The sequence below is a fragment of the Diadema antillarum genome, unplaced genomic scaffold, assembly GCF_040938485.1.
Source record: "Diadema antillarum isolate AM-2024a unplaced genomic scaffold, OU_Dant_1.0 seq00001103_RagTag, whole genome shotgun sequence".
Taxonomy (NCBI): domain Eukaryota; kingdom Metazoa; phylum Echinodermata; class Echinoidea; order Diadematoida; family Diadematidae; genus Diadema; species Diadema antillarum.
Window position 1 is genome coordinate 1,235,014 of NW_027271919.1, and position 21,220 is coordinate 1,256,233.

At 36.1% G+C, this 21,220-nt stretch overlaps 1 protein-coding gene and 1 long non-coding RNA gene across 2 annotated transcripts; both read left to right on the top strand.

Moving 5' to 3' along the window:
• Positions 1-686: 686 nt before the first annotated feature.
• On the top strand, positions 687-15,210 carry LOC139743711 (uncharacterized). The gene is made up of 6 exons (XM_071654169.1): positions 687-832; positions 10,268-10,597; positions 11,797-12,041; positions 12,743-12,845; positions 14,016-14,129; positions 15,127-15,210. The coding sequence occupies exons 1-4, from the start codon at positions 772-774 to the stop codon at positions 12,800-12,802; spliced, it is 696 nt and encodes a 231-aa protein (XP_071510270.1). The 5' UTR covers positions 687-771; the 3' UTR covers positions 12,803-12,845; positions 14,016-14,129; positions 15,127-15,210.
• Positions 15,211-17,993: 2,783 nt separating this feature from the next.
• LOC139743712 (uncharacterized) lies at positions 17,994-20,307 on the top strand. Its single transcript, XR_011711775.1, has 3 exons — positions 17,994-18,106; positions 18,901-18,971; positions 20,277-20,307. It is a non-coding gene; the product is annotated as an uncharacterized lncRNA (long non-coding RNA).
• Positions 20,308-21,220: the final 913 nt, after the last annotated feature.

A 21,220-nucleotide genomic window follows, 5' to 3' on the forward strand; every position in this document is an offset into this window, starting at 1 on the left:
AGAGATGGAGCTTAAAGGGATAGTATAGTTTTGGTTCACATGGAGATTCAGGTTTATTTTTTTTTCTGAGACGATTAGCAACCATGTACATGTATTCTAAAAGGAATTAAAAGTTTATTTGAGGAAAATGGGTTTTGAATTACATGAGATAGCCAAATACAAGAAGGTCCTAATAAAAATTGGGACCCATCTTTTATTAGGCCCATTTTATTTAATTTCCTTTTGGATATCTCAGCCATTTTCAAAACCAATTTTTACCAAAACAACCCAATTAATTCCTCTTAAAATTGTATGCCTTTTAATATTCCATATAAATGGTTTCAAATGATCTTATAAAAACTTACAACCTGTATTCCCATCACAACAGAGACTATACCACCCTTTTAACAAGGTGCAAGAAAAAACAAGGAAGAAAAAAGACAAATAATAATATGATGAATATTTTCATGAAGGTTTTAATGGTCCGGTTATGTACAGACCAAAATGCATCAATAGAGGACTGTGTGGGTTGCAAGGACCCTTTACGGGTAAGACGTTTGCGAGGTTACGAGGTTTTGCACTCCAAAGCAACTGCGCACGCATCGGCATACGTATGCATTGTGAGCAATCGGGGAATCCCCGAAATTTATCCGCGTCTGTTTTATGCCTGCATGCTAACTGGTAAGGTAAAGAGATCACATGAATGACACTGCTGTTGACACTAGTTTATTCACAGTGTGCTTTGAAACGCTTATTACTATCTTCACCGTCTGATATTCTGCATTCAAAGAGATGGAATCTTCCAAGATTTTCCTGCTTTGCGTCCTTGTGATTGTCGCATCGTCTGCACGGGGTGAGTTGTGGACTGATATGTCTTAATCTTAACGGCAAGCAAGTATGACTGCCATGAACAGGAAGCAAATAGGAGTGGCACGTTGTAGTGTAATGCAACATGAGTGTGTGTGCACTTTGCCTTTAGACCCTCGTAGTATCAAAAGCACAGTGATCTAAGCAGGACAAATTGCAACTCCAAAGTCCATTAACAGTGTAGAGGCAGCGGTTCATAGCAGGTGTGTAGTTATTACATTAGCTGATTATGTATTTATTTGATTCCCCCTATTTATGAATAAATCTAGGGCATGATTGTTGTACAGAATTCATACAATGGTGATGTATTATATAGATTCATTTATTTTTCTATGTGGAATTGGTCCATTTTTTAAAATCCTAATGTTTTGTACTAAGTATATCTTTAGAGTATAATTTGGCAGGTTATACGTATATGTATCTTTTTGTCCTGTTAAGTAGAATGATGAAGGATGGTGTGTAATGCTTCTGTATTTTTGGTAAAATTTTGTGCAATTAATTATTCATATTCAATCGTGATTACTGATATGGATATTATGTATGAAAGTTCAATATATTCTATTTAATTTCGAAGTATTTATATGACATTGCAATGTAACTTAGCCTCCGGGCTACGAGTTTGTAAGTTTTTTGTCTTTTGTTTTTACCGAATAAACCATAATAATAATAATAATAATTATAATGATAACAAAAGTAATAATAATGATAACATACGCACTCACATACAATAACAAATCAATTCCTTGTGTGTGTGTGTGTGTGTGTGTGTGTGTGTTGGGGGAGGGGGTGATGGAAGTGTGCTGCCTCTTCGTTCCGTGGTCTTTCTTATGTTTAAACATTACCGAAAAAGCATACGTTATTGATGCTAAGTCCAAGCTATTCACTTGACTATGAAAGTAGATATCATTATGAAATTTACTAGCACACTGAAAAGACCGAAAAATTAATAAAGGAATAAAGTAAGGAAAATTTGAAATCAGATTTGTCTTATGCAGAAATAGCTGCCTCGTAACTTTGTATAGATGGTGCCTAAAGGGTGTGTATAAAAGAGGCGTTGTTAGTCATATAGACAGTTCAATATCATATAACCTGCCTCCATGTCAGTATTGCCCATAAATAACTGTCTTTTTGAATGACGGTTAAATCTTGATCAATGTTGATTAAAGAGGATCGTTAACAGACTTCTGATTTTTGAAATCTGCAGTCATATTCAAGAGCCTTGCTAACAAGGCTCACGTCGTTAGAGTATTCTTCATTACTAGCTGCACCCGTGGAAATCCACGGGTCTGAGGGGTTTTATTTTTTTTTTCTCATAATACGATTTTGCACATTTTTATTGAAGAAATAAAAAGAAAAGTCTTCTCATTCTTTCGTTAATTGTGCTGTCTTCTAAATGACCACCCTTCCCAGAAATTTTATAATACATTTTTGTAGTATATGCCAGGCGATCCGGTCCATTAATTGGTAGGGATCATTCCCGCCACTACTTGCTTTTATTATAGAACTTGAGTTTCGAGGGGTTATTTGCACCCGTTGAAGTCCAACAGTTGTCTTGTTGCCCCTCACCCCTCCCCCCCCCTCACGCACACACACATTTCCACCTCCGCAGGGCAAAAAACAAAAACATTCAGGGAAAAATTACCAAAAACGCAAATGAGATTCCCCGAAAGTTCTGCCCACAGGTTGTTCCCGTCGAAACGGGAAGATATTAACACTATGACTTTGATTACCCCCTGCTCTTGCATCCACGCGGGCACCCGCGGGAATCCACGGCTGGTCTCAAGGCCTCGGTTTGTTTTGTGTTTTTTTTTTCATGTTTCTTTTCCCCACGTTATGAGAGAAAAATAAGATATTTTCGTCTTCATAATTTTGCTCCCTCCTTGTTGTTTTTAATCACCAAAACTTGGCTTGATATATCATATTAATATAGAACTACATCTGCTTCAGATTGTACATTATCATAATTAATATTAGGCCTACAATTATTGCTCCTATTATTGTTATTATTATATCATTATTATCATTATCCCTATCATTATTATTATTATTATTATTATCATCATTGTTATCATTTGGGGAGGGGGAGATCATAGTCATCAGGTTTAATATGCACCCGTGGGTAGGTTCTCACGACCTCGTATTTTTTTTTCTTTAATATTTTTCCCATGTTATGGAAGAAAGAAGAATATATACATCACTGCATTCGTCTTCATTTGCTCCCTCTTTTTTTTTGTCACCAAAACTTGGTTTGATAGACCATAGAACCACACATTCTATTTCCACTTGCAATTTTAAAAATAGGCGGTCGGCAAAGCGAGGTTTTCCTCTACGTCCGCTCATCTTATGAATATGTATGATTACAGCAGCTCTGCAGTAAACGAATGGACACAGCTGCGCGTGTAATCTGATATGTAAGGGTACGATCGGCAATTAGCCGCGTCCTAAACAGTCTGCGTACAATGACACCGGACTTGAGAGCAAACGGCGAGCAAACTAAATGACGTACCTGAGCTGCATATAGTATTCTGCAGTTGTGCAAAATACAATTACATAACCAACGTTCGTTGTTTTCATTTGGGGACGCCAATAATGGCGAACTGTACGTAAATGCCCTTGTAGTCCATATCACGCACACACAGATTCGTGTAACCGTCGTCAATACATTCAGTACACGTAACAGGCGGAGGCAAAGGTACATCACATACCTATATACACACAGTGTAGAGTGTGTATAGAGTTCTGCGAGGTACATTGTGTGTGTGCGTGCGCGTCCGCCGGAAGATGTCAGAGATTTCGCTGCACCATCATCTTTAGTATCCCCCAGTGTCTCTGCAAGCTAAAAGATGGAAGATCGAGAAAGCAGGAGGCCAGCGCAGGTTCCGTGAATATTGAAACGCTCGGCTCTTTCGTCACGCACAAAAATGCATTATGCATGTAGCTAATTAATTTTTCTTTTTCGTCCTCGACGTCGACACGGAGGCGGAGAGGGGACGAAACCCACGCCATTCGATGTAGGATACTCTCCTGCGGCCGACGGCACCGGTCGCAGCTGCCCGGAGCCGACGGCTCGGGAGGAGATAGAGAAACCAGCAACGCCGAAATAAAACAGGAAATACATAAGGCCGCGACAACAACAACAACTTCGAGTATTATAGTATAGGATAACTGATGTTAAGCGTTTGATACTCAGTATTTCCATGTAAGTTAGCACATGTACAATATGCATAAAAAGGTAGGCCTACACCAACTATGGTACAATGTTTCTCTATTATTTACCTCAAGCCTTTTGCTCTCATTTGGTAAGAAATTTATATCTCAATCTTCATTATGTGTAATCAACACCTTTAAATGACCTGTTGGTCCTTGTATACGAATATCAATTTATAAAACAGCAAAAAGCTATACAGACTACTCCCGTTAAAACGAAGTCCTCGGGACCAGTAATTTCTTTAGATATGTCGAAAATTCGTTATATCCGGACAACGGAAGCGTATGAAGATATCTAGATAATAATTTTGGGCAATGTCTTTCACTTCGTTGTACCCTAAATTTCGTTATAGCCGCGTATGTTATAACGGGAGTGCACTGTATTCATAAAATCATCTACTTCCTCCTCTTCATTGGGCTTTAATAAAAGTGCAACTTGAATATTGATTTTTAGGGCCTACATGAAAATTAGAAACCCATTGGAGTAACAAGAAGACATAAATTATTCCAAAATCTTCTAAAACAAGATTAAGTTTTTGGACTTGATGAATATTAAGTCCAAAGGGCATGTCTCATACCCTCATCTGTTTGACAAACATCACTCTTAGAATTAGCCTATATTCTCACTAAGATAATTCCATCTTTACCGGTAATTAATTATACTGTAGCACTAAATTTCCTTCAAGCTGTTATCTCTTACTTTAACCAATTAGCTTACAAAACAACGATTTCACATTATCTTCATCCCAGATACACTTTTCAAGTAAAGATAACACCGGGCATATACTCCTTCCTGCTTGATCAATTAGCTATTAAATCAATTGGATGTTACATAATACAAATTCTCTTTACATTTTCCTATTTCTAAATATGGAGCAGTTATCGATAAAACATTCTGTTCTCTGTCAATTGCTATTCGTGTGAACCAGATTTTCATCACTTTATTCATTATCTACCATTCATGATCACTTGATTCATTATTATATCCATTGTTTCACATCATGTTTTTCACTACTCACTATCATTTGTATTTATGTAATTAACAAAAATAATAATGAATGGTGAAAAAGAATGGTCGTTCCGCGACTGGATGAATACAGTCCATGCTTACCCCACAAGCAATCATGACAAAGACAACAGTCATTTCACCTTCCACGTACTCGAACACTCCAAGGTCAGAAAACAATTTTTTTAACCTTTAAATTTAATTTTGGAATCTAGTTCCCGGAGATTTAAAAGGATTGTATAGTTTTTGCTGAGACGTAACTTCACGTTTCTTACATTTTTTTTTGTGAGATTATGAGAAACCTCTTATGAAATATTAAAGGGCGTGTAATTCCAAGAGAGATTCAACGTGTCTTTGATGAGAATTGGTTTTGAAATGGCTGAGATTTGCAAAACAGAGCAATCCTAATAAAAGGTGGGATCCACCTTTTATTTATCAGGATCGCTTTGTTATTTTTTTTGATGTCTCAGCCATTGTAAAACTGATTTTTATCTAATAATCTTAGAATTCCTCTTAAAATGGTATTATCTATATCATTTCAAGTTCAAGTTCAAGTTGATTTATTTCATTTCCAACAAAGAAATATTTAGGCATACAATGAAACGTTTAATCAAAATGATCTTCTCTGTTAATTTGCAAACAAAATTCAAAGGCAATGCCATTCAAAAATTAAAACTGATTAGAACCCTTTAAAGGGGATGGCTAGTAACTGATCAGTGGGAATCAGTGTGAATACTGGGGGATGATTGTTCCAATCCTTGTGGGATTCATTTAAGTGTACATTATATATCTATTGTTGTGTGAAAAATCATTTGCTTCAGAATGGTCTCATAGTCGAGTAATGTGCGGTTTAATGGTTCCAGGATATCATGCCTGCACAGTGACAGGGCGTTAAACTGCAGTCTTGAATACGAGACCATTCTGAAGCAAATAATTTTCACACATTAATAGGTATATAATGTACTCTTAAGTGAATCCCACAAGAATCAGAACAATCATCCCCCAGCATTCCCGCTGATCAGTAAGCCCCCTAGCCATCCCCTTTAACCTGTTATCTCAAATTTATTGTCCTGTCTCAACGCATGGCACTACATGGCAGATCAATTTAAAAGGTTCGCTTGCTTTGCCTCTTGTTTCAGCGTTTAGCTTCCAATATCATCATTACACTAATTCATTGTCATACTTTGAATTCGTTATGAACTGGATAGCAGATATAGTTGTTTGCTTTATGTCAGGTTTTTTTTTTTGTTCCACTAGTTCTTATAATTGTTTTTTCATCTTCCTAACTACCTTCTTTTTTTTTCAATTTCCTTTACTTCTTTTTCACTTTGTAAACAGCCGTGCTATTTTAGCTTTCATATAAAATGTAATCAGTACTTTTTGATTTGATTTGATTTGATTTTATTATTGGTTCCTGCATTATATCATTGCTCATGCAGATACATACACATAACATTAATGGTACCATACATACAAATGGATATACATAAACATTAAGTGCTAACAAGGTAAGTTTCTTCATTACATTTAGAATGTACAGCAATACAGTTTCTTCATTGCCTTTACAATGTACAACAGAACATATCAGTGATGCAATGAATAACGCAGAAGGGCTACAGCTTAAGCATTGCTTGATTTACATGCAGCCCTCGTACATAACACATAATATATAGGAAAATAAGGGGAGGGATGACTTGCATAGAGATAGGATAGGAGAAAGGAGAGGGGAGGGGTCTGTCTGCTTTCGCTAATACACAAAGTGAGATCACTTTGAGACACTTTGTGTCTTATCTCTCTTGCGAGACGTCTTCACATTGGCATTTGCTTCCTTGAACCCGCATTTACAAGCTATGATTTTGAGGTTCCTTCATATTGCAAATCTTATTGAGAACAAGCTCTGGATTTATGTAGTTCTCGAACCATGACACACCTTCTAGTCATGATCCACTGCACTTCATACTTAATATCTTAGTTGTTTGTTTGTCTTTCGGGGGTGTAGTACATGAATGATACATCAATGTAAAGTGAAATATGAAAATAAATGTGCTGGAACTATGTCCACTGAGTGCAGTGCAATTTCAATAGTTCAGCACTTAAATGTCTGATTTTTATGAATAAAGCCCACTAGACAATGATGCGGCATTTCAATGTCAGAAGGGAATTGTCGTTGGGGAATACCACATTAGCATTGTGGAACGGGCCGCGGCCGGGGTGCGAGCGGGTAAATGAAGGATGATATAGGTTGGGATTCAATATTTCAGCATAGTTTTACAGGACTAGACCGCATCCTGTAAATTCAACTGGCCATGGATTGAGGCGCATTTAGGAATATAAAGGGAAGCAACCAAACAAACAAATTCAGCACCATGCCTTGGCTTAAAGCTACACCTCGAATGTCGTAGAGCTTCCCGACAAGTGTCAGTGGGATGCATGATATTTGAGTCGTGTTTATTTTTCTATATTCGCCTTCTATTGCGATCTCTAAGACGTTTGAGCAAACAAAAATATAAAATCAGGCAGTGTGTAACTACACTCATAGACACAAAAAGAAGCGTAGAACCTATTCTTGCTCTCTGCTCATTGCTTGAAACTCTTGAGAGTGAGAAAAATCGAGGAACTCATTTTTGGGAGATGTCTGAAAATTAACTTTCTCTGCATAAAGCCGCTGCTGCAGGTAGATCAGGTAGATTCCAGTATCTTGAAATTTATTTTGTTTGCTATTAAAGAAGGGAAAAAATGAAATAACTCGAGCGTTGCAATATTTTTCAGTTAATCAATGTTAATTTGACAATAAATGGATAGTCAAGAATCCAAAGCAAAACCATGTGACTGTAATCTTGGTGAAATAGAGCTCTTCCTAATGATAATTGCTATGTGTTTATGATAATTATGAGACGGCAGTAAGCCGGCTCTGTATGATTGGCCTATGTGACCACGTGAGAGACGTGCAATGCGGAGTGACGTTATTGTTGGGAAATGGGAATTCCCGCTCGGAACATTTCCCAATGACTTTCACAACTACCGTGCAAAATGCAAACTACAAACAACAAAACAAAGTTCTAGAGATTACGATTACCGCATTGCCGTTCTGAGTCAAACTGCACAGGAAAAGACCTTTGGTTATCTTAAAGGTCCTGTTTACCTTTGGGAACCGTGATTTAAAAAAATTTCAAGATATCACATTTGTTGCATATGTGTAGGTCTGTTCTATCACATAACTTCCTACCATATAACAGTTTTGTAATAAAGCCTAAAATATAAAGAGACATCAGCATTTTTCTCAATAAACCGTAACTGCAGACGGCTTAGTCTGGAAACATTTTTATTATAACTATTGTTCACATTTTAAGTATTATACGTAACATTTATAATGCGGATTCAAATTTTTACAGTGATTGTTTCTATCATAGTCCACGATTCTGCGCAATCACTGCTTTGAAGACTACTTCAATGTACGTATATGATGTCACATCCGCAGAACGATATAAGGAAAATAAAAAGAGAATTTCACAAAACTTTACTTTTTTAATAAAGTGCACATTTTCTTTGACATGTTACTGACATGTGTTAAGGGGTAATATTATTCCCCTTGCCTTCTGAAAGAGATAAGTCGAGAGTTCTTCTGTTACGCGGGAAAAGTGAAAATATCTTGAATTTTCTTTTTACTTTCTTCATATCGTTGTACAAACGTGAAATATCGAGCTAAGTCTTTACATTCAGCTGTGACTGAGCAGAAACTTCAAAAAATGCATAAAGTTCTTTTGAACGAACAATCCAATTTTTCTCACTCTCATTGATGTGTTCTGTTAATATTGCTAGATTCAATTAACCCACATTTCTCTGAAAGGTTAACATGTCCTTTAAAGGGTATGTCACTGAGGGCGAATGTTTGCGAACATAGCGAATTCTAGGGAATTTTAGGTTTCGCCTGGATTTAACGATTGCTTACGAATTTGATTGCAACTGTTAACGAATTTTAAGTTGATATAAGTTATTTCATGAAATACAAGTATGACTTTACATAGATTCTTCAAGCTTCATTAATGTAGTCACTGCCAATCACCTCCCTGCCGCCAACTGACACATGCTCCACAAAAACTTTGCACAAACATATACACACAAACACATGCGCATTTATACACAGGCATGTGTTGATGTGCAAACATAATTAAAGGCAAAATAGCAGGAAGGAGTGTGGAACAAGGATATGGGATGTATGATCTCATCCTAGACGCATTGTCACTGTACACGATGACTGCATTGTAGACATCAGACACGAGTTAGTCATTGAAGAGATATTTTATGCAAAAACAAATATTCTATATGTATCAATTTGAGATATCTGAGAGTAAAGCCGCTGAAAAAACACAAAGAAAATAAATAGCTAAGATACATGTGATGTTTCAACAAATATTCTTGATGAATATTTGTTATGTAACTAATGTAATATTTGGTGATGATCTTAATCACTTTAACAAATAAATCTGTTTTCCAATTAAGAAGCTCTTCAATACTTACTGCTGTATAATTTGTGCTGCTAGCCGCGTATTAGCAGGAAGGAAAACAGGTGGAAAGAATTCCATAACGAAGGAGACATAGATTTGAAAATAACTGATTTCATCATGTAAACTAAAGAGAAATTACTCAAACTAGAAGTACAACTGAACAAGATGTTGGTAACCCACTAGAGAATCAATTCATTTCTCTCATTTGGATGCATGGGGTTGTATCTTATCACTCTTTTCCCTTCGGATCCTCTGGAAAAAAAAAAAAGACCCCCAAGAAGATAAAGCTTGCGAGAAATTGTTGGACGCTGTATGTAATGATGTGGTAAAAATGACTCCCGCTATTATATAGATATTATTGGTTATTATTATTATTATTAAATGATCATCATCATTAATATCCTTGCAGAATACTTTCGTCATAATTAAACCAACTTTGATATTAGCGTACGAGACTAAGCATACCTACCTTCCTTTTTTTTCAATTCTGATCACAAATTTAAACTTCCCAATTCAAATCCACATAGTCTTCTCATTTCTCGAGTGGTCATCGGTGAAGACTCATTCAGTAAAATCATAATGTTTTGCACTCTCAGTCGGCATGTTGTTAATTCCGAAGTATAAATGACTTTAAAGAATTCACTCTCCGTTCTCTTTCCCCTCCCCCCCCCCCCCCCCCCACCGGCATTAATTCTGTGACCAGTGACAAAAGGACAGGACTCGGTGAGCACGAAACCGTTTGTAACCGCCTACTGGGGTAGATCAGTGGAACTCCCGTGCCAGATTTCAAGACCGCCCTTCGCAGTCTTCTGGTATCAACACAATTTCACCGGAGCCCCGGATAACAATGCAAGAATTGTGGTACAGCACTTCAGTGGAGAAGACATAGCTAGGGCAGGACCAAGGTTCGAAATCACCTCCGAGTTTTCTCTGATGATACACAATGTGTCTGTCCAAGATGAGACAACGTATTCATGTCGTGTGGCATGGAATCCAGATCAGATGACGAACTACACTCACCTCAGAGTCGTGGGTAAGACTACGTCAGTTTGTTCCATGTCCGTTAGCAAGATAACCTTTATTGCAAACTGGACGACATCAACGTAAATAAACAAGATATCATGGCTAATTATCAACACACAGAATAATAAGTGCTTATTTAAGTCGATGTAAGGCAATTTGCCAGTCAGTTGTTGTAAAAAACAATACGACTTAAGAATTTATGAAGTATTGATAATAAGATTATGATAAAATAAGTATTTTCATAAGAATCTCTTGAGTGTTTCAGAATATACAAACATGCTTTTATTGGACCTCTCAATTCATTTCTTTTTTTTAATCAACTGAAGCATATTTTTTAATTTTTGCCGGTATGCATGCATATCTTTATCTGTATCATCTATCATTTGCAAAGTCTAGTGTATATACTTATGATATGATTCCGGATTTATTCTGTGTTATGCTTTGTCGGAAAAAATGAAAATAAATGAATTGAATTGAAAAATAAATAGACAACACCTGCTGTATGTTATAAGAATTTGAAATAGCGTTGTCTGTCAGGCTGAAGTTCGTGGTCCAGTGAATCTCTGGTAATCAGAGTATTGTTGATTCTAATCCAGCCCGACTATGTGTGTACATGATTCTTTTTTTATATAACGGAAACTAACAAGACAATGAATAATCGTTGCTTATTCAAGTCGATGTAGGGCAATTTGTAAGCTACTTGCATTAAATACTCAATTCGATGCAAACATTCATGAATATGAAAAGCATAACCTTAAGTTTTCTTTGACAAGATAGAATGATGTTCTTGTGTTTACAGTGAAATTGTTGATTTAGAGTATTAAGATTGCCTGCGGTCACAAATATATATTTTTTTATTCTCAAGACTTTAAGTGCAGTCATTAATGTTTGACACGTATTTCTGATTATAATGCGAATTTTTGAAAGGGTGGTAATCTATTGCTTTGACATTAGTTTCTATTGATGATGCGTGAACTAAGTTAATCATGAAGACTCTTCCAACTTCAAGCACTTTCATTTGACGCTAAAAATCATCTTTGAATAATGTTATTGAGTGCAAAGGAAGTTTAGGAAGTGAAACAGTAAAAGTACAATAAGCTTTACACTACCGCGTCTTCACAGCTGCTAAGACAAGGACTAGTCAACAGCTTGGGAGAATTGAAGATTATTATAGTAATGTCAATGCCCTTCCCATTCTTGTTACCTAAGCACTTGCCGATGAGCTCACCCCGATTGTAGTCAAAAATTGCCGGAAAAACGGTACCAACAGATGTGTGTACTACATCGACCCGTCAGAATCAACGATTCAGCTAAGATGTGAAGTGGTTGGTGTACGGCCAGCAGTGAACTTAACATGGACCGACGCCCTCACTGGCGAAGTGCTACCAGCGGGGAAACCCGAGGAGAAAGTGGATGAGAAGACGGGACTCGTGACTGTGTCTCGAGTTACACCAGTAAGAAGCAGGCTTGCCACTTGAAATACCCTTAGTCTGTGTGTGTTTAATACAACTCTGGATCCAACTTTAGGAAAATATTGTGTAGCTGATAAGTAATGTCTGCAGTAAAGCATATTGTGATTGAATGGATAATTATACACTTTAATTGACAAAAGTTGTGGAGACATAAATCATAGCATATAACATTGTGCTATATACGCACACACACAGACACACATTCCATACATAATAGCCTACATGTAACTATGGATCTAGCTCTAGCTGGGAGACCTAATATAATCACTATTAGGCCTATATTATGTCTCCCAGCTGGAGCTAGATCCATGTGCGTGCATGTGTCTGGGTCCACGTCTTTTTGTACGACAATTTATTATGATAACACTTTTCTTGCCCTTAATTACATGTAGAACTCTTCAAATCCAACATACCGGATGAAACACGGATGTACTGTTTATATGTACTCTCTAAAAAAAATCGAGAGAAAATTTTCACTCTTGAAGGAGTGAATACAAAAAAGAGTGAATTTAGAGTGAAATTGGAGTGAATTTCGAGTGAAAATGTTCATTTTCACTCATTTTGGAGTGACCTCAGGGATCACTCGAAGATTTTGGAGTGATCAAAGTGGGGATCTCTGTCGGACAATGTCATGTTGAAAATCCATGTATTCTGATCATTTTATTTTTAAACTTATTTTGTAGATTTCTGGATCAGACATCGGTCAAGACCGGATATGCCAAGCGAAAGGAGAATCAGTTTGAGGGACTTCCATTCTAAATGTCTTTTTGCGGAAGGAACCCCAAGGTATTTACCGAGTTGCCTTGCATAACTTTTCTAGCCAAACGTAATGTGGTTTCCAGTCTTTATTTTCAAAGGGGAGTTGTGAGTTGTTGACGTCGAAACTTTTAGGTTCCGTAAGTTTCCCCTTTAATATTTGATTTAAATGAATTAAATGAACTAAATGAAAATTCACCTACAAAACTACACAATGAAAGTATTTCTCTCGATGTTCTGATAATATCTGTATGGGCCAACAATAAATGAAATCTATTCTATACTTCGCAGATGGAATTTCGTGGAAGCTAAAGGGAGACCTGTACGTCAACACGCCATCTAAATAAAATAAAATAAAATAAAATAAAATCCTCTCCAATTTTTCATTCAATTCTATTTTCTATATCAAAGTCATTACAAGTATGGAATGGCATGGCATATATTTTGCAAACACTCTTCTCGAAGCCGACCCATGAATCATCATCAAGATTCGAATCTAAGACCTTCTGTTTGAAGGCTTATTTTAGGAAAAATTCATTAATTCCGTATGATGTTCTACAATCATGTTCAAAAGCATGAAGCCAGGATAACAGAAAATTGCAAGCTTCTGTTGACCCTGAGAAGATATAAAAAAAGAAATAAATATAGAATTTCAACAAGTTATCAATCGAAATCACAACTTCGAAGAAGGCCTATATTATTCCATAATGTCATGTTTTCACACTAACACCAACCGGATTATGAATATTCTAAATAAAAATGTATCTTCTTTTTAAAGAAAATATCCCTGACATCAGAGGATCCTTGACAAGTTTTGATTACTATTTATCAATAAAGGTAATAAGATTTACTTGAAGAATATTGTGTCTACTTGTTTAAAAGACCAAACAACGATTTGCATCCCTGCAAAAGCGATGCAATGTAATGTAAAGCGACGGAATATACAGTTATCCTGTTTGTACATGTGTCTACGAATAACACCAGTGTTTCGATGAAATATAAATCTCTTGGTATATGCTTGCATAACTCTGTCAAAATTTTAATCCCTTTCTGTACAAAAGCATTTTAACTTTGTCACTGTTTCATTTCAGTCTGATATTTACTAAAGTAAACGAACGTAAAAGTAAGCTTGTAATTATGTCCTTGTCAGTTTATTAGTATCGTCTTGTTTTCGTTACCATTACTGCTGCCATATCTTAGAGGATCCGAGTCCGCCACCTGGACGGAGTTCCACGCCGGCTGTCGTGGGAACTTTAGTGACACTCATCTTGGTAGGGCTGACTGTGGCAGTAATCGGCTGGTTCCTTTGGCGAAGTAAGTTTGGCGTGAGAACGGATAACACACGTGAAGTCATAGTGCCTCCCGTGTATGGAGAAATGACATAATCCTGCCGATGTTCTCAGAACAGTAATGAGTATGAAATATCTTAAAGTACAACTAACTCAAGACAAATAACACAGACGCATCAAAATACGCACACACACACACACACACACACACACACACCAACTAACAAGGCATTTCTATCTTATATGTGACCCTGGGTCACAAACCAACAAAAAGTCGCAAGACACTTACTTTTAGTTAAGGAGAGATTCTGAAAGAGCAGACTGTATGATTTAAAATGATGCATAGCTCAATTGAAATGGATTCTCCTACAAATTAACCTATCCAAATATTGGAAAGAAAGCGCACAGTCTAGACAAGTGTGAACTGAGAAAAAAGGGTCTGACTGTCTAAAGTACAAGGTCTATTCAAGCGGTTAATCTTTACCAAACTGTGCTAGCTGTGTGATGAATGTGACAAGGGAAAACAGGATGTAAACCACCGACGCAACAAAAATAAAGAGTTTATCAGATTAAGCTAAAATTGAACATGTTCCATTAACAGATTCTGTCCATGATTAATGTCAACTTGCAAAGCAGTATCCCTTCAAAAGTTACTAGACTTGAAAGTGAAGAGTGCAGTGCAAGAAATGAAAAGGGGCCTCTAAGACATACCTGATCTCACTAACTCTACAAAAAGGGTTGTAGAAAAACTGCTGAAAATGCACAATCCCATTCATTTTATGATCCCAAACTTAAGAATAATGTAGAAGAAGGGTAGTTCTTTCAGAAAATATGAAAATCTCAATAGTGACTTGGTTGACCCGTTTCGCCTTTTGTTTTGAGTCCTCGCGTAAAATCAATTGGTGCAACTTTTTGTTCGTCTTGTGATGCACGGTCACATATTCTGTCAAAGTATCTGATCATAATAAACTATTCAAATATCAAAGATATAATAAAACTTATGAAATGTATCTATATTTCAGGAAAGCAGAAAAATAGGCCGAATGGTGAAGATGACGCGGTTACTGATCAAACACCTCTAAAGCCTACCAAGAAATCAAAAATAGGTAAGTCTTTACAACTTCTATGTTAAATGAACACTTTTTATCCTGTTTTTGTTATTTAATGTAAGTATATAACTATATATATATATATATATATATATATTTTATATATGTAATATATATATATATATATATATATATATATATACTTTTTTTTTTCAATCTAGCCACACAGTCTCTATCACAAGAGAATTGTCCCCAAGATTGTTAGGATATTATCAGATCATTTTCCATTTTTTATATAATTTGATTATTGTATAATAACCTATCATTTCAAATTCCGATAGTTTGCCATCTTCACAGAAAACACAACCAACGAACAGACACATTTCTTATGTACTGTAACAGTGCATACGGCCAAAAGTCGTAGGCTTTTTTTTTTATACATCATCCTCTTTCACCGAAATGATGTATATAATTCTTTATAATCTCAATCTAGCACACGACAATTGTAGATAGAGCATTAAAGATAAAACCTTCCTTCTTTGATTTACATTCTATCTCTTGCTCAGAAAAAAAGAGAAATAAGATCAGAGACTATAGACCAGGGGGGTTTTCCCCACGCTATATAGCTGGTGATGTGCAACTTCCAAGCCAGGTTAAAATCTCTGTCATTGGTCCTACGGGAGCTGGGAAGTCTTCATTCATAAGGTCGGTGTACTACGCCTTCAAAGGTTAGTAAACTGATCTTCGGGCTCTGCTTCAACAATACTCTTGGAACCACAATTTGTCAATCCTGAAGTCCCAGTCGCCATTTTGAAAGTTAGCAACAAACACCGAGTTTCACAGTGTTTTGCCTTTTCGTGGCTCTCATTGGTTGAAATGGAGAAAAGCACAATAGCACTTCAAGAAGCACACAAAAACAAAAACCCAATGATTGGTTCGACGATTAGAATAGGGGCCTATGAATTTAATTTCTTGTATTCCGTAGGATTGTACATTTTCTCAAGAGTTTTGCAATTTGTTTGGTTACAATTTTCGTATGTTTTTCACATCTCTGCTATGGGTTCATACAAACGATAACATAAGGAAACCAAAGTCTTTCTTTAAACAATCCTAAATATATAAACGTAAAGATTAAAACCTGAAAAATGCCAAAATTCAAAGTAGGAAGAAAACTTTCTAAATCAGCAGGATGTAAAAAAAAATAAATCTTAGTTGACTACGACGTTAAACACGCAAGACATTGCTGTTGTTTTTGTTGCTGTTGATGTGATACATCTTTTTAAAGGTTTTATTCTACAACATGTGTCCCATGGGAATGGGTCTACACGTGTCTTTGGAGAATTATATATAAGTGCGAGACCAGTAGGACCTAAGCTTTTTGCTTCTTTAAGAGCTGTTTAGACAACCTTGCTTGTGGATGGTGGAGTGAAATTAATCTTACTGATGGGTAAGTCAGAAACGAGGACAAATTGATGCTATACTGAACAAAGTAGTGCAATAATATGGATCAGCGTATTACTGCTATATGGATCTACTTTGATACCTGAATAATTCATAAGTTCACCAACCTATTCCTTCTGTTGATGTCGCAGGAAATTTTACCGATACTATAGAGGTTGCTGGCGAAATGTCTTCAGGAGGAGTTACTCTGGAGACCACTCCATACAAGCTGACTGACTTTATCATCGTTGAGGACAACCGCGGATTGAAAGATCTTGATGTCAAGCGAATTGATGACCTCTTTAAAGGTCCTGTTAAACTTTGGGAACAGTGATTTTAACGTTTTCAGGATATGACATTTAATGCATTTGTGTAGGCCTGTTGTACCACAAAACATCTTTTCATATAAAATTTTCTCGATAAAGCCTAAAATAAAAGGAGATATCTGTATTTTTCTCAATAAACCGTATCTGTAGATGATTTAGTTTAGAAACAATTTTTATTTTAACTATTGTTCAAATTTTGTATATTCAACAATACTTAACATCGATTTTACCTATTCATATCTGTACAGTGGTTGTTTGTATCCCTAACTCACATTTTTAAATTACATGTACTTTAAAGTACTAATGCTTGGTTTTTTATTTTATCTGCAAATGATTGATTGTGCGTTCAAGTTCTTCCATAAGTCCATGCATAACGCAATGTCATCATTATTGGACCCAAGCAGAAAACTAATGGGGTAATTTCAACAACAATTTGAATCATTGAACCAATATCTATGCTTACTAAAGTCTTCAAAAATAAAGATTTAAGTTCTGTGTATTAAAAATGAAGAAGTTAGGGATGACACTGATTGTGAACGAGGTCAGATATGTGGTAAGAAGGATGAATTTGTTTTTGAAAAAAAAATAGTAACAATAATTGTTCTTATACAATGGTTTATGAGCATATTTCACGCTATTTTAAAATAAACCGTATCATAATTTCATTTTTTAAATTAATTCTATTTCTTTATTCAAATAAGCTATTGTGTCAATATCTCGAGATTTTCGTTTTGATCAAATAGTGCTTTAGATTCTTAGCACTCTGAGGTAAAAGCCAGCGAAAGACCGATATGTGAAATAAGTCATTTTAAAGAATAAGTGTACAAAAAAGTGAAAGTGAACGTTTCAGTTTTTTTTTTTTGGGGGGGGGGGAGGGGGAGAGGTTGGCACCTGACGCACACCCTCAGCTGAGTGTCTTTTGTTCACATCATGTCTTTAGAAATTTCATGTAGCATTACAGGCTGAAGTCTCTGGGGTCTTTTGTGACTTCGTGCTTTCTCTTTACTAAAAAACTCAAAATGTTGCATTCATCATTTTTACACTAAGAAATAATACTAAAACTAATAACTAAATCATAAGACAGCATGAGCCAAATATATTTGAAATGTTATAATCCGCTGAAATTGTCCCCATTTAACAGGCGGTGAAGATGACAGAGGAGTACATTGCCTAATATTAGTGTACAAGTGAGTATTATACTTCTCTATACTCAGTGTTTTTGTTTGTGTTTACGTAATTTTTTATCATTTGTGTCGTCATCGTGTACTCTTTGCTTTAAAAGCGTGCAATGGTGTTAAACCGTTTGTCATTTCAAACAACTTGTCAAATGGCAGATCTAACGCATTTAAAAAGAAACCAATAGGTATTTAATCAAGGAAGTTTGACCTATAGAGTTTTTTGTTTCCTTATTTTTTATTTTTTTTTTGCCGTCTAGTTTGCGATCGAAGTTGGCAAAGTGGGCTGTATTACATTTCGTTAAAAAAGAATGGGGCTTTATTTAAATGTTAACTCAAAGATCAAAACATCGAATAGATTTACGCCAACACAACTGGAGTGCAAAGAAATCAATTTCAAGCACATCAATCAGACTAATTATTGGCAATATCCTGTCTGTATAAGAGTATGCGCAAAGGGCGGTATTCTGTGACATTATATTAAAAAAATACTCCATAAAAAAAAGTTTCCATGACATCAACCTATTTTATGATCACCTTGCCAACAGTTCATTCATTCATTCTTCAAAATCTTTGTTTCTTAAGTCAGTCAAAACAAGTTTCAAGTTTCAAGTAAACTTGAAACTTGAAACTTGAAACTTGTTTTGACTGACTTAAGAAACAAAGATTTTGAAGAATGAATTATAAACCTTTAAAGACTTGTAACGATCCGCATGCCTGTATACCAGCCATACTTTTACATGATTATTATCACTGAGTTGTTAGTCTATAGCCATTTTTTTTATACTACTTGCTTTGAACACTAGCTCTCTTCAGCCAATTGGTTCACTGAACGAGTTTCTATCGGAGCTCACTTCAAGGAATCGTAAGGTGTTTGGTAAGTTTTACCCTCGCACTTTGCTCATACTACTAATCTACATGATTTCATTAATTGCAATTGATAATTCCGCATTTAATTTTAAAGGGGATGGCTAGTAACTGATCAGTGCGAATCAGTGCGAATACTGGGGGATGATTGTTCCAATTTTTGTGGGATTCATTTAAGAGTACATTATATCTTCTGTTTTGTAAATATTATTTGCTTCAAAACGGTCTCATATTCAAGTAATGTGCAGTTAAATGCCCCGTCACTGTACAGGCATGCTAACCTGGAAACATTAAATTGCACATTACTTGAATATTATGACCATTCTGAAGCAAATAATTTTCACAATAGATATATAATGTACTCTTAAATGAATCCCACCAGGATTGGAACAATCATCCCCCAGCATTCCCACTGATTCCTACTCATCAGTTACTAGCCATCCCCTTTAAGTCAAACAACAAGAGCAATAGATACGTCAGTACAGTCTATAAGCAAAACAGCACAGGAGTGCTTGAATATTGGTGCCCATCTATTTTAGCACTTCTTGACTACAAGAATATTCAAAAATACACGGAATGTTTATTTATTTCATTTGTGGTGCTGTCGAAGATTTATAGATAACCTTGGAAATATGCAATATCATATTTCCTTGATATAGATTTGTGTCGTTACATCGCACTTCATGTAACATGTTTCGAAACATTTGTGTATTCAATTTTACATAGGCCCTAGATGGTTTTCATTATGTCACGCTTTCTCCAGTTTATGGGAGAGTCTTAGCTAAAGAAACATTGAATTAAAGTAATAGATAATGCTGCACTTCTTTTCTTTCTTGTTTAATGTCATTTTTCCTTAATGGTGATGGAATTGGCGTCAAAGTCATTGTTACAATCACTCTTTCCTCTGGCTATGCTACTGTATCATGCAAATAATGATCATAATCATGAAAATTAGTTACAGGCGCAGTGATAGGACCAATAGTAGAATAAAAGCTGGAGTATGCATCATATTGACAAAGGTGGTCTTGCATCAATTGCGTATAGCATTGTTGGTAGTGTTAGTGGACATAGAAGCCAGTTGACGTTTAAATCAGTCGTTTTCAATAGGAACATCTGATTCTTCATCTTTATCTTAACAACCATCACTACCATGCAATGCCTAACTGGCCTAATGGGATTATGGTTACTCCATCATTTCCACTGTTAACTGCCTCGTGTACAAATGGTGTAGGACGTCGATGATTATTGTGTATATAGGAGATAAAGACCTGAATAGAATAAAGGGAGTAAGCTCTATATGCCTCATCCATTGTAGGAAGCCACCCCGTCCTAGTGCTAACCCACCGCCACGATGCCGAATCGCAAGGCAAGAAGGATAGCATCATGGATGAGGCCAAAGCAGTCGGTGCCTTGGATGCAAAACTCTTCTTTGTCGAAAACTTCACCGAAAGGCTGGAAGAGGACGATCCAAAACTTGAAGTGAGAACTCTAGAATTCCTCAACGCGTTTCTCCAGCTCCTGGACTTTGCCGACGACAGTCTTGTTCGGCATGCATCAGGGGCTGTATCATCCTCAGAAGCAAACACGGATGGAGGGGATGGAATGCAACAAAACCCTGGTCGATTGAGGGATTTTTTCAAAAAACTAAAATTATAATATATCGCTAGCGAGTTGTGAGCAAGTTTTTTGAATGTATACATGCATTTTGAAAAACAACACCGACAACTGTTTTATTTTTCCTGTATAATTTTGACAGAGATTCTACCATTTTGTTTTGTTTCATTCTACCCTTCCCTATTTAAGTCAACTCAAACATGTATTTGGATAACATTTTACTATTAATGCCAAGATGGTCTTTCCACACTAACTGGTCTGTCGATATTTTGTAAACTACAATAGAGAATTGACTAACCATTGGGGGTCCAATATGGGACTATCAGTGACGTGATATTGATTATTAAGACAGCTATGAAACCTAACTATCTAAGAGTGAGTTTACGTTATTTAGCTTTGCGTTCCGCTACCCGCCGCAAGTGTTTTGCCAGTCTTTTAAAACTGTGTACATGTTGAATTTTGTGCTGTATCCCCAAGCAAATGGGAGGCAAGCAGTGACGGGTGGTGGCAATATCTTATTGGTCTGAAAGGCAATCTTTCATAACTTTGCATCAACATTGTAATCTATGCAATATTTTTGTTTTAATGAGGAAGAGTACTTGGTATCGTGTATCAAAGAGAAGTGTGAACAATATTCCAGTGTGT

What these genes read in the sequence shown, in the direction of transcription:
- LOC139743711 (XM_071654169.1), top strand. Translation starts at nt 772, where the DNA reads ATGGAATCTTCCAAGATTTTCCTGCTTTGCGTCCTTGTGATTGTCGCA. An exon ending in TGTCGCATCGTCTGCACGGG is followed by an intron (nt 833 to 10,267) that starts GTGAGTTGTGGA and finishes TTCTGTGACCAG; the next exon opens with TGACAAAAGGACAGGACTCG. An exon ending in CTGTGTCTCGAGTTACACCA is followed by an intron (nt 12,042 to 12,742) that starts GTAAGAAGCAGG and finishes CTTATTTTGTAG; the next exon opens with ATTTCTGGATCAGACATCGG.